The sequence below is a fragment of the Pseudophryne corroboree genome, chromosome 3 (genome assembly GCF_028390025.1).
Source record: "Pseudophryne corroboree isolate aPseCor3 chromosome 3, aPseCor3.hap2, whole genome shotgun sequence".
NCBI classification, from domain to species: Eukaryota; Metazoa; Chordata; class Amphibia; order Anura; family Myobatrachidae; genus Pseudophryne; species Pseudophryne corroboree.
In genome coordinates, this window is record NC_086446.1 from 301,603,095 (window position 1) to 301,620,009 (window position 16,915).

At 47.0% G+C, this 16,915-nt stretch overlaps 1 protein-coding gene across 9 annotated transcripts in view; it reads left to right on the plus strand.

The window, feature by feature from the left end:
* SYCP2 (synaptonemal complex protein 2) overlaps nt 1-16,915 on the plus strand; it is a 1,046,702-nt gene that overhangs the window by 533,511 nt on the left and 496,276 nt on the right. For all 9 annotated transcript variants that reach the window (XM_063959338.1, XM_063959341.1, XM_063959339.1 and 6 more), the window contains one exon: nt 7,933-8,039. In XM_063959338.1, the coding sequence (XP_063815408.1) occupies nt 7,933-8,039 (107 nt within the window). The remainder of the gene's footprint in view (nt 1-7,932; nt 8,040-16,915) is intronic.

The window sequence follows — 16,915 nt, forward strand, 5'->3', positions numbered from 1 at the left end:
TCTGTTTGTTCTGTATGATCCAAAGAAACTTGGGTGTCCTGCTTCTAAGCAGTCGATTTCTCGCTGGATCAGGTTCACTATTCAGCACGCATATTCTACGGCAGGATTGCCGTGCCCAAAATCTGTTAAGGCCCACTCTACTCGTAAGGTGGGTTCTTCCTGGGCGGCTGCCCGGGGGGTCTCAGCTTTACAACTTTGCAGAGCATCTACTTGGTCTGGGTCGAACACATTTGCTAAGTTCTACAAGTTCGATACTTTGGCCTCTGAGGACCTGAAGTTTGCTCAATCAGTTCTGCAGGAGTCTCTGTGCTCTCCCTCCCGTTCTGAGAGCTTTGGTACATCCCCATGGTACTAATGTGGACCCCAGCATCCTCTAGGACAGGTCTGGCCAACCTGTGGCTCTCCAGATGTTGTGAAACTGCACATCCCAGCATGCCCTGCCACTGTTTTAGCATTCCCTAATAGCAAAACTGTGGCAAGGCATGATGGGACTTGTAGTTTTACAACAGCTGGAGAGCCACAGGTTGGCCAGGCCTGCTCTAGGACGTAAGAGAAAATAGGATTTTAATGACCTACCGGTAAATCCTTTTCTCGTAGTCCGTAGAGTATGCTGGGCGCCTGCCCAGCGCTTCGTGATCCTGCAGTGGTTACTTGGTACAGTACTGCTTTGTTCTTGGTTAAGTACTGGTTTTCTTACTTGGTTATGTAATATTCTTCAGCCGTTGCTGAATCATTCCAAGTTGGTTAGCTTGGTTTGCTTTGTATGTGTGAGCTGGTGTGAATCTCGCCACTATCTGTGTAAAATCCTTCTCTCGAAGTTGTCCGTCTCCTCAGGCACAGTTTCTAGACTGAGTCTGGTAGGAGGGGCATAGAGGGCGTAGCCAGCCCACACTATTAAACTCTTAAAGTGCCAGTGGCTCCTAGTTGACCCGTCTATACCCCATCGTACTAATGTGGACCCCAGCATCCTCTACGGACTACGAGAAAAGGATTTACCGGTAAGTAATTAAAATCCTATTTTTTTCTTCCTTTTTTTTTTTTTTTTTTAGAATGCAATGTGTTTTGTTTACATGGTATTAGTACGAGATCCATGATGTTCTAATAGCTATGATCACCTGTAATCAGTGAAGACATAAAGGTTTGCTAGATGTAAATCCAATAATTCTTTGCTATTACTACCACCAATGTGATGATTGAACTCAATTTCTGCTGCGGGGTACACTGGGCTCCACAAGGATTAACATCGGGGTGTAGAGTAGGATCTTGATCCAAGGCATCGACAGGCTCAAAGCTTTGACTGTTCCCAAGATGCACAGCGCCGCCTCCTCTATAGCCCCGCCTCCGTGCACAGGAGCTCAGTTTGTAAGTTGGCGCCATGCAGTAAGCAGGCACATAACAGGAGGGCTGCCTTTTGCAGCCTATTGGTAGCTATTTTTGAAGAAATCTAAAGAAGAATACTTCTTTAGAGGTTGCCGGGTCACTGCAGCGGAGGCTCCGGTTCTTTCCAGCGTCAGTCACACACACACTGCTGTCCTCCTGGATTGCGTGGCCGCAGGTACGGGGGAGGTAAGGGTCTCTTTGGCCGCACTTTATCGCGATCCAGCGCGGCCATGGGAGGGCGTGGACACTGTTATTGGGCAGCCGCTCCACTAGCCACCAGGGACATTGAGCACAGGTCTGGGGGTTTTTTTTACCCCATTTTCAAAGCCCGCAGCGCCCAGTGGGGATGCCAGCAGGGGGAGCAGGCCTAACCTGTAGCCCCTCCCCCAGCCCCAGGGCGCCATTTCTGTAAATGTTCCCGCCCTGGAGCTGCATTTCTCTCCCACACTCCCTGTCAGCAGCCATCACAAATGGAGCTAAGCTGTTCCTGGGACTGCTGGGGCAAAGCCTCCTCTGTGCATATTACAGGACACTTAAGTATTCTTCCTGTCACTGGGACAGTGTTAGTTAAGAAAGAGTGCATACATTCAGGGCTGTGTAGTACAAACACCCTGTGATATACATCCAGTATCTACTGTGCTTTATTATATCTACTGTTGACACGTATAGCCATACTGAGTATTACTTTGTATTGCTAGTCCAGTGCAGTTTTATGGTGCATAATTTCTGCATGGTACGCTTGTGACTATATATGTGTGTGTGCATGTAGCTGCTGCGTGGCTGCCTTATTGGGTATTTCACTCAGCGTGCTACTCCTATATTCCTATACCTGAGGGGGCTAAGTGTATCAGGTTGTTTCTGTATAATATAGGATTTGTTTCACAAGATATACTGTACTTGCTGTGTATTTTTACTTGTGATTTATAGTCATCCTATATATCTCTTGAACTCCTGGTTTGTGCTGACACAGTCACACTTCACTGGGAGCTCTTGCTAGGTATATCGCTGCTAAGATTTGTACCAGGTTGCCCGATATTGGCCCTCATTCCGAGTTGATCGGTCGCAAGGCGAATTTAGCAGAGTTACACACGCTAAGCCGCCGCCTACTGGGAGTGAATCTTAGCTTCTTAAAATTGCGACCGATGTATTCGCAATATTGCGATTACTAACTACTTAGCAGTTTCAGAGTAGCTCCAGACTTACTCTGCCTGTGCGATCATTTCAGTGCTTGTCGTTCCTGGTTGACGTCACAAACACACCCAGCGTTCGCCCAGGCACTCCCACCGTTTCCCCGGCCACTCCTGCGTTTTTTCCGGAAACGGTAGCGTTTTCAGCCACACGCCCCTGAAACGCCGTGTTTCCGCCCAGTAACACCCATTTCCTGTCAATCACATTACGATCGCCGGAGCGAAGAAAAAGCCGTGAGTAAAATTACTTTCATCATAGTAAAGTTACTTGGCGCAGTCGCAGTGCGAACATTGCGCATGCGTACTAAGCGGATTTTCACTGCGATGCGATGAAAAATACCGAGCGAACAACTCGGAATGAGGGCCATTGTGCACATCAGTATGTCAGCTACACGTGGCAACGGAGCTGTGGCTTCTCCCACACTGCATGGTGATGCCGCAGACGCGTTGGAGGACAATATGGCAGCTGAGAGTTCAGGTTCAGGGGGTTCCTTACCCCCCAGTGGGTCTGTAGCATCAGGGGCATCACAGGACCCACCTTGGGCTACCTTTTCCACGCTGTTAAATACGCTTTTAACTAAATTGGCGCCCCCTGTGGGACCACCTGTGCCATTACTGCAGTTTATGGTCCCTGCTATTAATCCGCCATGGGCAGATCAAATCTCCACTCAGTTACAGCATTTGAACCGGTCATTGACTAAATCTAAGTGTCACTCTCGTCCGCCTAAGACTAAGTCGTCATCTAAACGGGCCATTACCTCTTCCCAATCCACTGCTATCCCAGACACGTCCTCTGAGGAGGATGGTGCATATACGGATCCCACAGACACTGACTCAGATGTTTCTGATGGTGAAGGGAAATCATTGGTGGATGTCCCGGATTTGATTGAGGCAATTAGTCTCATTTTTCAGGTGTCTGATGATCCTGAGCCTGAGGCTGTCTCTAAAAAGCCGGATAGGTTTAAACGTAAGAAGGTGGTTAAACAAGTTTTACCTCATTCTGAACACCTGGTTGACATACGTCAGGAATCCTTGTAAAATCTGGGGACAAAATTCACACCAAATAAGAGACTTTTGGCTCGCTATCCTCTCTCTGCGAAGATATGTAAGAATTGAGAAACTCCTCCATCTGTAGATTCTCATGTGGCGCGCATGGTAGTTTCCTCTGCCCTGCCAGTAACTACTGTAACCTCTCTGAAGGAACCGACCGATAGACGTGTGGAGGGTTGTTTGAAAGCGATTTACACCCTAACTGAGCCCATGTCGCTGCAATAGTTGGTCTATGCACAGCCCGTGCATAGACCAACTATTGCAGCAACATGGGCTGTTGAGGCGTGGGCTTAGGAGCGTGAAGTGGAACTGCCTTCCAACGCATCTGAGCATGCTCGACAATGTCTCTCCTATATTATCACGGCTTCTCTGTACCTTAAGGAGGCGGCCTCCGATGCCGAGGTGCTGGCGGCCAAGGCTGCTACTACGTCCGTCTTGGCCAGACGTATCCTTTGGTTGATATCCTGGTCGGTGGATATGGATTCCAAGAAAACCCTGGAGGTGCTTCCTTTCAAGGGAGATATTCTCTTTGGAGAAGACCTCAATAAGATTGTAGCTAATCTGGCTACTGCTAAAACAGCTTGCCTACCTAGTACGGCTCCTTCCGCACAGAAGGCTAAAAGTGCTTTCCCTCGGCCCTTTCATCCTCCAGGTAAAGCAAAAGGTCAGGCGTACCCAAAGCAAGCTCGTGTTTCCAGACCTGCAAAGCCCAGACGAAGCGTGCCTGGGCTGCCCATCAGCCTGCTTCCAAAACTGACAAGCCTGCCACATGACGGGGCGGGCCTCCCTTTGGGGGATCCCAGGGTGGGGGCCCAACTTCTAGATATTTGCTCAGGAATGGTTGAAGACCACTTCAGATACTTGGGTAAAAGAAGTCGTCACTCGAGGTTACGCTATACCCTTCGAGAATCGATTTTGCCTGACAGATGTGCCTCTGGATTCGGCAAAAGCAAACACTGTGCACTCAGTGGTACATTCCCTCCTGACCACAGGAGTGGTGGTACAGGTTCCTCTAGCTCAGAGAGGCAAGGGGTACTATTCACCGCTGTTCCTAGTCCCGAAACCGAACGGGTCCTCGCTGGCCATTCTCAATCTGAAGTCCTTGAACAAGCATGTGCGGGTCTCCAAGTTTCGTATGGAAACTCTGCGCTCTATTGTTCTGGCCTTGGAGCCTGGGGACTTTATGGTCTTCCTGGACATACAGGATGCCTACCTGCATATTCCTATTGCGGTGTTTCATCCGCAGTACCTGAGGTTTGCGGTGGGCAAACTCCATTACCAATTTCGGGCGTTACCCTTTGGTTTGACAACGGCTCCCCCGAGTTTTCACCAAAGTTATGGCGGTCATGACGGCTACACTCCGCCATCAAGGGGTCAGGATCCTACTGTATTTGGACGATTTGTTGATCCTGGTAATTTCCCCAGAACTTCTCCTGTGTCATCTCGAACTGATGGTCCAGTGCATGAAAGCCCATGGGCAACTGATCAACTGGAAGATATCCTCCCTGGTTCCTGCTCGGAGCATGGTACACCTGGGAGCGTTATTGCACACTCACAACCAGCATTTTTTCCTGTCTCAGGAGAAAGTCCTGAAACTTCAGGACAGGATTCGATGCTTCCTATCTCGTCCGCAAGTGTTGATTTTATTCGGCAAAGCAAGTGCTAGGTCTCATGGTGTCTGCTTTGGACATGGTGGAGTATGCTCAATTCCATTCTCGCCCTCTGCAGAATTTTATTCTGTCCAAGTGGGATGGCCTGCCTCACCGGATCAGATCTCACATGATCTCCTTGTCTCCGCAGGTCCGCCTGTCGCTGAGCTGGTGGCTTCAGGACCAACGATTGAGCAGGGGCCGTCCCTTCTGGATATCCAACTGGGTCCTGCTGGCGACGGATGCCAGTCTGAGAGGTTGGGGCGCGGTGTTGGAACGACACTCTCTCCAGGGTCGGTGAACTGAGGAGTCACTACTCCCGATAAACATTCTAGAATTGCGGGCAGTATTCAGTGCGTTGACAATGGCCCAGCATCTGATACAGAACAGACCTGTTCAGGTGCAATCGGACAATGCCACCACAATGGCGTACATCAATCATCAAGGCGGCACTCGAAGCCGCATGGCAATGAGGTAAGTATCATGGATTCTTCAGTGGGCAGAACGCCATCTGCTGGCCATATACCCGCAGTGTTCATCCCGGGCGTTCTGAACTGGGAAGCGGACTATCTCAGTCGTCAAGACGTACACGCCGGAGAGTGTAGCCTCCATCCGGAGGTGTTTCAACTTCTCGTGGATCTGATGGCGTCTCGACACAATCACAAGGTTCCGGTCTTCGGAGCAAGGACAAGGGATCCTCAAGCTGCTTTCGTGGATGCTCTGGCAGTTCCATGGAACTTTCAGCTGCCGTGTGTGTTCCCTCCGGTGTCACTCCTGCCCAGAGTAATACGGAAGTTCAAGCAAGAAGGAGGAAACCTACTTCTGGTCGCTCCAGCGTGGCCCAGGCGGCGCTGGTTCTCCGATCTACAGGGCCTCTCGTAGGATCGTCCCCTTATACTTCCACAACGACCAGACCTCCTCGTTCAGGGCCCTTGTGTTTACAAGGACTTGGCCCGTCTGGCTTTGACGGCATGGCTCTTGAAGCTTCCGTCCTGAGGGCCAAGGTTTTTTTCTGAGGCGGTCGTTCAAACTATGCTAAAGACCCGGCTTCTGCTCAGATCTACCATAGGGTCTGGAATGCTTACTTTACTTGGTGTGCGTCTCACAATCATGACGTTTTCTTGCTTAGTACGGCCAAACTATTGGCCTTTCTACAACAGGGCCTGGACTTAGGCCTGCGTCTGGCCTCCCTCAAGGTTCATATCTCTGCCTTGTCGGTTTGGTTTCAGAGAAAGATTGCTACCCTTCCTGATGTCCATACATTCACTCAGGGTGTGTTGCGGATTCAGCCTCCTTATGTGCCACCTGTGGCCCCTTGGGATCTGTTGGTGGTTTTGGAGGCCTTACAAGAGTCTCCATTTGAGCCTCTTACCTCTGCTGACCTTAAGTGGCTTTCCCTTAAGGTGTTATCCTTGCTGGCTATTGCTTCAGCTAGAAGGGTCTCGGACTTGGGTGCCTTATCCTGAAAGTCTCCCTATTTGATAGTTTACCGTGACCGGGCGGTTATTAGAACGCGGCCAGGTTATTTACCCAAGGTGGTGTCTTCCTTCCACCTTAACCAGGAGATTGTGGTTCCGGCCTTTAATTCTCCTGAGTTGTCTACCAAAGAGCTGTCTTTGGATGTAGTACGGGCTCTCCGTATCTACGTGAAGAGAACATCCTCCATTAGGAAATCCGATTCTCTTTTCGTACTGTTTGGTTTTCACAAACGTGGCTGGCCTGCTTCCAAGCAGACACTGGCCAGATGGATTAAATTGGTGATTGCACATGCTTCTGTACAGGCTGGTCATCCGGTTCCTGCTACCATTAAAGTCCATTCTACTCGGTTGGTTGGACTTTCTTGGGCGGCCCACCGTGGTGCCACGCGGCTACGTGGTCCTCTGGGAACACGTTCATTAGGTTCTATGCCTTCGATACTTCCGCCTCCCAGGATGCTTCCTTTGGACACCGGGTTCTTGTGCCCGCTACAGTGCGTCCCCTCCCATAAGGAACTGCTTTAGGACATCCCCAATGTTAATCCTTGTGGAGCCCAGTGTACCCCGCAGCAGAAAATGAGATTTATGGTAAGAACTTACCATTGTTAAATCTCTTTCTGCAAGGTACACTGGGCTCCACAAGGCGTCCACCCTGACGCACTTAGCTTCTTTGGGTTGGTATGGCGTAGCCGCTAACACCCTCTCCTCTGGTGAGTGTGTGGTGTAATTGGCTACGAGCGATTGTCGTCTCTAGTACCTGCTACTGCATTGGGCTGGTTAACGAAATTGAGCTGTGCACGGAGGTGGGGTTATAGAGGAGGCGGTGCTGTGCATCTTGGGAACAGTCAAAGCTTTGAGCCTGTTGGTGCCTTGGATCAAGATCCTACTCTACACCCTGATGTTAATCCTTGTGGAGCCCAGTGTACCTTGCAAAAAGAGATTTAACAACGGTAAGTTCTTACCATAAATCTCGTTTTCTTGTTTAATGTTTATCATCACATATCTTCTGATTTCTAGCAAAGTGAAGTTGTAATGACTAAGCTATGACATTGGTGATGTGAGATGAGTTTGTATGTATGCTAACACAGCACAATCATTGGTCAATTTTGCTGGTGCATTTTAAATCTGAATTGCTTAAGCTGCTGATTTATTGCTAGTATCTCGACAAAACTGTCTGATTATCGGTTGTAGATTGGCTTGTCTCACAGAGAGATACCTGGGTTTGAACAAGAAGTATTCAGATTCTACATGTCAGTATGAGAGAATAAGTATACCAAGTGAATTTATATGTAATAAAGGTAAAGATAACTCCAATTACATTCTTTTGTCAATTATAGTGCATTTGGCCTGTTTTAGCTAATGTGAGTGTTTTCCGACTTTCTGCATTTTTTTTTCCTCAAGCAGGCAATTAGGTTACTGCATTATCAGAAGAGCTTGAAACCAATTGACACAAATCATGTTATCCAATCAGCTTGTAACATACAGAAGATTTATTTTAAAAGTAAATGTAATGATTGTACATACAGTATAAGAAAGAGGTACACAACTACCAATGATTTCATAGGAATCTATTCAGGCTTTTATACATTAGCTACATCTTTATAATAGATATTATAGCTTTTGTGACACTGAAATCTTCAAACAGATGCCTAGAACATATTTCACATATTTAGGCTGGATGTAAGGCCATCCAAGTTTACTGAAGATGCAGGTTGCCGGCCGAACTCAGACTTTTTTTTTAAAGCAGCAATCATTGTTTTTTAAAAAAATTCAGAGCTAGACTGGCAACCTGCACCTATGGCCAACTAGGCATTACATCCCACCCATAGGACCTATATATTAAAGTATGTGGTAGTAGTTAAATAAACAGCATGTCGTGACATTTTTCAACTCTATTACTGCGCTCTTTAACTGAATCTTCTTTCCGGGACAGATTTTGCAGTAAAGGTCTGTCCTGGTGTAGTTTCAAGTTATCAGCCTCACGGAGCAAAGTGTGCATGCACCGGCGCTGGTCTGACATGTCACGTGACGTCAGACTTGGCGGAATGTAGAGGGACATGTATGCACGGCAGGGCTGCTAAGGCTTTGCTGGTCCTGCTTCTCCAGCTCTCCTGTAGATTCTCCCTTCCTCTTGTATGTCAGTGTTATAGTGCATTTATTCTGCATTTGGTATGTCATAGAATAAAGCAAAGAGATAAAATAATGATTATTCTCCAAAGATATTGTAGTTGGACATATCTGTTGGTACCGCTTAGAAAAGATAATTTGATTATAATGATATTTCTTGTATCACGTGTTCATTCTTCTAATTAGTCATTCAGCCTGTTTAAATGGAGAAAAGTAGTTACTCTGCTGTTTGGTATGATTGTGTACATCATACTGAACTTGGACCATTGAAAACGCAGGAGAGAGTTGTCTCAAGAGTAGCAGAAACAAAATGATAGATAAGCATACAGTATGAAAGGTAAAGGCTGTAAGACCATCTCCAAGCAGCTTGATGATCTTTTGGCTACAGTTGCAAATATTATTAAGAAGATTACAGTCCATGGGACTGTAGCCAAACTCCCTAGACGTGTCCACGAGTAAGAAAATCGACCCAAGATTAAACAGAAGGACATCGAGAATAATAGACAAGAGCCAAGGAAAATTTCCAAAAAGAAACAGGTTGAAGTGTAAGATCAAGGTACATCAGTGTCTGTTTTTTGAGCAATAGTGGGATCCATGGAAAAAGACCTGGAAAGACTCCTCCTTTGAATAAGCAACATGAAAAAGCCAGACTGAATTTTTCTAAAATGCATTTTGACAAGCCACAATGCTTCTGGGAGAATCTCCTTTAAACATACGAGTCAAAACTGGAGCACATCCACTCTATGATAGTCACAGATAAAAAGCTGAGCCTTCAGCAAACCAACTGTACTGTGAAACATGAAGTAGGCTTGGTTGTGTTTTGGGGCTTCCCTGCTGCATCTGGCATGGGGTGCCTTTAATCTGTGCAGGGCACAATGAAATATCAAGACCATTAAGGCATTGTGTAGAGTAATATACTGCCCAGTGTCAGAAAGCTTTATCCTCAGTCACAAGTCATACAGTAGGTCCTCCAATAGGATAATGACCTAAAATACACAGTTAAATGCACCCAAGAATGGGTAAAAACAAAACATTGGGCTGTTCTAAAAATTATTTTCTATGGGCCCTGACCTAAACCCTATCAAATATCAGGAAAAAGCTGAAACATGCAGTCTGGAGAAAGTACCCATCAAACATGAGAAAGCTGGAGCAGTTTGATCAAGAAGAATAAACCAAACTAACTGTTGACAGGTGCATAAGTCTCATTGTGATCTACAGAAATAGCTTAATTGCAGTGTTTGCCTCTAAAGGATCTGCACCAAAATATTAGGCTACGGGTACCTTAATTTTTGTCCATTTAAAAATGTAAAAAAATCAAATGCAAAGTCTGATTTCTGTTAAATGTAATTTTTAAAAAATATGGGTTCTTCTTTTTTCATGGAAGGGTAGCAATAATTTTCTCCACGTGTGTGTGTGTGTGTGTGTGTGTGTGTGTGTGTGTGTGTGTGTGTATAAACACACTATATGAACAACAGTATTACACCACCAGACGTAATGACATTGTATTTAAATACATATACTTTAATATGGAGTTGGTCCCCCTTTTGCAGCTATAACAGCTTCCACTCTCCTTGGAAGGCTTTCCACAATATATTGAACGGTTTTGTTAGGAATTTGTGCCCATAGATTCTGTAGAGCATTTATGAGGTCAGGCACTGATGTGTTGGACAAGTAGGCCTGGCTTGCAATGTCTGTTCCAGTTCATCCCAAAGGTGAAGCGGTTGAGGTCAGGTCTCTGTGTGGGCCAGTCAAGTTCTTCCACACCGACTTCATCAAACCATTTCTTTATAGTGCTTGCTTTGTTCACCATGGTGGAAATTTAATAATAAATTTAATAAGCTCCCGATTTGATTTGAGTTTGCATTTTCATACGAAAATGCAACTCGGAGATTTACGAAACACAAATCTTGGCAGTGTTGGGCCAATTCATATTGATATAGACTGCCATCCACAGAAATACGAATCAATAGACCATCGGTCAAACACCTCATACAACGCGGGAATTTACTAAGAATTCGTATTCTCAATCACTGATGACAATAGCCATACACTGTCTGAAATGGATGGAATTCGTACACAAATAGAACTTTCAAATAGACCTGCTTATGGCTGGCGTGTTTGGAGAATCATGCACAGATCACTGAGATCCGTGCATGCTTCTCTATTTAAAAATGTAGGAAAGAGTTAAAAATATAAAAAAAAATTGCGTGGGGTTCCCCCTCCTAACTATAACCAGCCCCGGGCTTTTTCAGCTGGTCCTGGTTGTTAAAATACCAGGGACAAAATGCTTAGGGGTTCCCAGTATTTTAAAAACCAGCACCGGGCTCTTGGACCAGTCCTTGTTCCAAAAACATGGTGGAAAAAGACGGTGGGGGCCCTCGTATTTTTTTAACCAGCGCTGGGCTCCACTAGTCAAGGAGATAATGCCACAGCCGGGGGACACATTTATATTGATCTCTGCGGCCGTGGCATTACCAACTCAACTAGACACCCCTGGCCTGGGGGAGTGGGGACCCCCCCCCAATAAAGGGGTCTCCCCCTCCAGGCACCCAAGGGCCAGGAATGAAGCCCGGGCCTATGGCTGCCACCTCTGGGCTGTGGGTCGCGACTTCATAGTTTGTTTGTGTAAAAAAAAAAAATTGTCTTTCTCTTACGTCCTAGAGGATGCTGGGGTCCATTTTAGTACCATGGGGTATAGATGGTTCCGCAGGAGCGTTCGGCACTTTAAGACTTTTCAACAGTGTTAATTGGCTCCTCCCTCTATGCCCCTCCTCCAGACCTCAGTTTAGAAAATGTGCCCAGGAGACTGGATGCACACTTGTGGAGCTCTACAGAGCTTTGCTGGAAAAAGACTTTCTTAGGTTTTTTATTTTACAGGGACGCTGCTGGCAACAGCTGCCCTGCTTCGTGGGACTTAGGGGGGAGAGTAGGAACCAATTTCTCAATTAGTTAATGGTTCTGCTTCCGCTGACAGGACACCATTAGCTCCTGAAGGGTACTGAACACAGCCCAAGCCTGGCCAGCGTTCACTCCCACAGCACTGCCGCCACCCCCTAACAGAGCCAGAAGTCAGAAGGTTGGTGAGTATATTACCGGAGTCCTGCAGAGAGGTGATCCTCCGGTCATCGTTGGCGGCATACAGGTACACGTGCAAGCGGGGCGCTGCACGCCATGTCTCTCAGCACAAGGGTGCAGAGCGCGGGGGGGGGGGGGGGGGGTGGCGCACTCTGAGGGCATGATTTAAAACATTACTCTCACTGGCAAAAAGGGTACATACATGTACAGCCGCTGATGTGCCATCCCCAGCCAGTATAAATAGGCTGAAGGGCGGGGCTTCTCCTCAGACTTGCCAGAACACTCACTGGGTGCCATTTTCTCCTGCAGAAACTCCAGTGTGAAGCTCCTGAACGCTGTTTCTCCTCATGACAACGCTGATACAAGTACAGGGTGTTATAGAAGGGGCAGAGAGTGTTGATTATAATTAGGTCTGTGGGCCTATTATTGGTATATGCGCTGTAAGTGGGTAATATTTCCACAATTCACAATAAGGCGCAGTGTGTGGACTGGCAAATCCCTCTGTATCTCTCTGACAGACTGTAGTGTGGGTCTGTCCCCAATAGCTCCCCTGTGTGATAGGTGTGTGTGTGTGTGTGTGTGTGTGTGTGTGTGTGTGTGTGTGCGTGTGTGCGTGTGTGTGTGTGTGTGTACAAGTGTGTAACATGTCAGACATTGGGGAAGGTTCTTCCCAGGAAGAACCCATTTTAGATGCACAAGAGGATAATGTGGTGGCCCTTCCCTCTCAGAAGGAGCCGGAGTGGGTGAGAATGATGCAAAAGAATATGTCAATGCTTGCAAAGAAATTCTCTGAGTCTGAACAACAGACTAAATATTGGAGGCAGTCTGTGGAGGATGCACTGTTTACTGACCATTCCATATCATCCACTCGGGTCCCATCCAGTTCCCAGAAAAGGTCTCTGGCCCAGATAATGCAAGAGGATACAGACACAGATTCCGACTCTGATGTCGACACTGGGGATTTGAGAGGGGTAGACCCCAAATTAGCCAAAAGCATACAATGTATGATAGTTGCTATAAAGGAAGTGTTGGAGTTTCCTGAAACAACACTGGTCCCAGAGGAAAAGGATTATTTTAAATTAAATAAAAAGCAGGTTGTGACTTTTCCTCCTTCAAAGGATTTGAATGCGTTCTTTGAAGAATCCTGGGCTAACCCTGAGAAGAAATGTACCCTTCCCAGAAGGATATGTGTAGCGTACCCTTTCCCTGAGGAAGACAGGCACAAATGGGAAACACCCCCAATGATAGACACCTCAGTTTCTCGGCTGTCTAAGAAAATAGTTTTGCCTGCCCCTGGTTCAGCCTCTCTAAAAGATCCAGCTGACCGTAAATTAGAAACAACCCTAAAATCCATATATACGGCTAACCGAACGGTGCTCAGGCCCACCATTGCTTGTGCATGGGTAGGTAACGCTGTGGAAAAATGGTCTGACAACTTGCTTGTTAACATAGACACAGTTGACAGGGATGAAATAGTCCTAACTCTCGGCCATATCAAAGATGCTGCAGGTTACTTAGTTGAAGCTATGAAGGATATTGGGTTGCTGAGTTCAAGATCCTCCGCTATCGCGATTTCAGCCCGCAGGGCGCTGTGGGTCCGCCAATGGAATGCTGATGCGGATTCAAAAAAGAATATTGAGGCGCTTCCTTACAATGGAGAAGCCCTCTTTGGAGACAAGCTGGATGCCATGATTTCAACAACTACATCAGGCAAGTCAGCATTTCTGCCTTCCGCAGCTGCTCCACCTAGGAAAGGATTTCATTCTCATACGATGCAATCCTTTCAGCCCAACAAGTCCAAAAAGGCAAAGGGTACCCCCTTCTTCGCAGGAAGAGGGCGCGAGGAAGAGGTAAAAATGTACAACATCATCAGGCTCGCAGGAGCAGAAGTCAACAGCTACTTCTGCTAAAACCTCAGCATGACGCTGGGGCTCCCCTGCGGGAGTACAATCGGGTGGGGGCACGTCTACTGTCTTTCAGCCAGGTCTGGGTTCACTCAGATCTGAATCCTTGGGTATTGCAGATAGTATCCCAAGGGTACAAATTGGAATTTCAGGATTTTTCAAATCAACCTTACCAGCTTCTGTTCAGGACAGAGCAAAAGTGCTGAACGCAATACAGAAATTATGTAAAGACAACGTAATTTCCTTAGTTCATGTGTCACAACAGGAAAAAGGGTTTTATTCAAGCCTGTTTGTAGTTCTGAAACCAGATGGCTCGGTCAGCCCGATTTTAAATCTAAAGACTCTGAACCTTTATTTGAAAAGTTTCAAATTCAAGATGGAATCCCTGAGAGCGGTGGAGGAAAAGGAATTTCTGGTATCGATGGACATCAAAGATGCTTCTATACATGTTCCCATCTACCCACCGCATCAGACATACCTGAGGTTTGCGGTGCAGGACTGCCACTACCAGTTCCAAACATTGCCTTTCGGACTCTCCACAGCTCCGAGAATTTCACCAAGGTGATGGCGGAGATGATGGTTCTTCTTCGCAAGAAAGGAGTCAAAGTCATCCCATACTTGGACGATCTCCTCATAAAAGTGAGATCCAGGGAGAAACTAGTGCATAACATTGCACTCTCCCTGATGGTGCTTCAACAGCACGGTTGGATCGTAAACCTTCCAAAATCACAATTGGAACCCACAATGAGGTTATCATTTCTGGGAATGATATTGGACACTGAAGCACAGAAAGTATTCCTACCTGTGGAAAAGGCTCTGGAGATCCAGAGGATGGTCAAACAAGTTTTAAAACCAGCACGTGTATCGATTCATCAGTGCGTCTGCCTGCTGGGGAAGATGGTAGCGGCCTACGAGGTTCTACAATTTGGCTGATTCCACGCCAGGGTGTTCCAATGGGACTTACTGGACAAGTGGCCCGGATCGCACCTACACATGCACCGGAGGATAATCCTGTCAACAAAAGGCAGTATTTCATTCTTGTGGTGGCTTCAAAGTTCTCACCTCCTGGAGGGACACAGGTTCGGGATTCAGACTTGGATCCTGGTGACCACAGATGCAAGCCTCCGAGGTTGGGGAGCAGTCACGCAAGGGGAAAGCTTCCAAGGACGATGGTCAAGTCAAGAAGTACTCCTTCACATAAACATTCTGGAATTGAGAGCTCTGTACTCTGAGCTCTGTATTGAGCCTTCATCAAGTGGCACACCTATTTCAAGGTCGTCCCATACAGATTTAGTCAGACAATGTAACGGTAGTAGCTTACTTAAACCGCCAGGGCGGAACAAAAAGCAGAGCGGCAATGGCAGAGGTGACAAAGATACTCCTCTTGGCAGAAAGACATGCAAAAGCTCTGTCGGCAATTTTCAATAAGGGAGTGGACAACTGGGAAGCAGACTTCCTCAGCAGACCCGATCTCCATCCAGGAGAATGGGGCCTCCACCCAGAAGTCTTTGCAGAGGTAGCAGATCGTTGGGGCGTTCCTCAAGTAAATATGATGGCATCACGTCTCAACAAGAAGCTTCAGAAATATTGTTCCAGGTCGAGAGACCCACAAGCAATAGCAGTGGATGCACTTGTGACCCAGTGGGTGTTTCAGTCGGTGTATTTGTTCCCTCCACTTCCACTAATACCAAAAGTTCTCAAGCTCATCAGAACAACAAGGGTTCGAGCAATTCTCATTGCTCCAGACTGGCCAAGGAGGGCTTGGTATCCAGATCTTCAGGCGTTATTACTGGAAGATCCTCAGCCTCTTCGCAAGGACCTGCTTCAGCAGGGGCCGTTTGTTTATCAAGACTTACCGCAGCTGCGTTTGACGGCATGGCTGTTAAACGCCAGATCCTAGCCCGTTTTCCCAGTGTAGGTCATTCCGACACTTCATCTGGCCAGGAAAGGGGTAACGTCCAAACATTACCATCGTATTTGGAGAAAATATGTATCTTGGTGTGAATCCAAGAAGTCTCCTGCAGTGGAGTTTAAATTAGGACGTCTTCTCCTATTTCTACAGGCGGGTGTGGATGCTGGCTTGAGATTAGGGTCTATCAAGGTCCAAATTTCGGCCTTGTCCATTTTCTTTCAGAAACAGTTGGCTTCCCTTCCTGAGGTCTAGACGTTCGTGAAGGGGTTCTGCGCATCCAACCTCCCTTTGTGCCTCCTGCGGCGCCATGGGATCTTAATGTGGTGTGGCAGTTCCTTAAATCGGACTGGTTTGAGCCTCTACAAGAGGTAGAGTTGAAGTTTCTCACTTGGAAAGTGGTCATGCTTTTGGCCTTGGCCTCAGGCAGACGAGTGTCTGAATTAGGGGCTCTGTCACACAAGAGTACTTATTTGAATTTTCATGAAGATAGAGCTGAACTGCGGAAGCGTCAGCATTTTCTTCCAAAGGTTGTGTCTTATTTCCATATCAACCATCCTGTGGTGGTGCCAGTGGCTTCTGACACCTCAGCCGTTGAGGACTTATGTTGCAAGAACGGCTCGGATAAAGAAAACAGAATCTTTGTTTGTCCTCTATGACCCCAACAAGATTGGGGGTCCTGCTTCTAAGCAGACTATTGCGCACTGGATCAGAGGTACCATTCAGCACGCTTATTCCACGGCAGGATTGCCGTTACCGAGTTCGGTAAAGGCCCACTCTACAAGGAAAGTGGGTTCTTCCTGGGCGACTGCCCGGGGTGTCTCGGCGTTGCAAATTTGCTGAGTAGCTACTTGGTCAGGGGCAAACACGTTTGCTAAGTTTTACACGTTTGCTAAGTTTTACAGGTTTGACACCTTGGCTGCTGACGACCTTCAGTTTGGTCAGTTAGTTCTACAGGAACATTAGCACTTTCCCGCCTGTACTGGGAGCTTTGGTACATCCCCATGGTACTAAAATGGACCCCAGCATCCTCTAGGACGTAAGAGAAAATAGGATATTTTTTTTACCTACCGGTAAATCCTTTTCTCGTAGTCCGTAGAGGGTGCTGGGCGCCCGCCCAGTGCTATTTTTTCCTGCAGAATTACGTTTTATCTTTTTA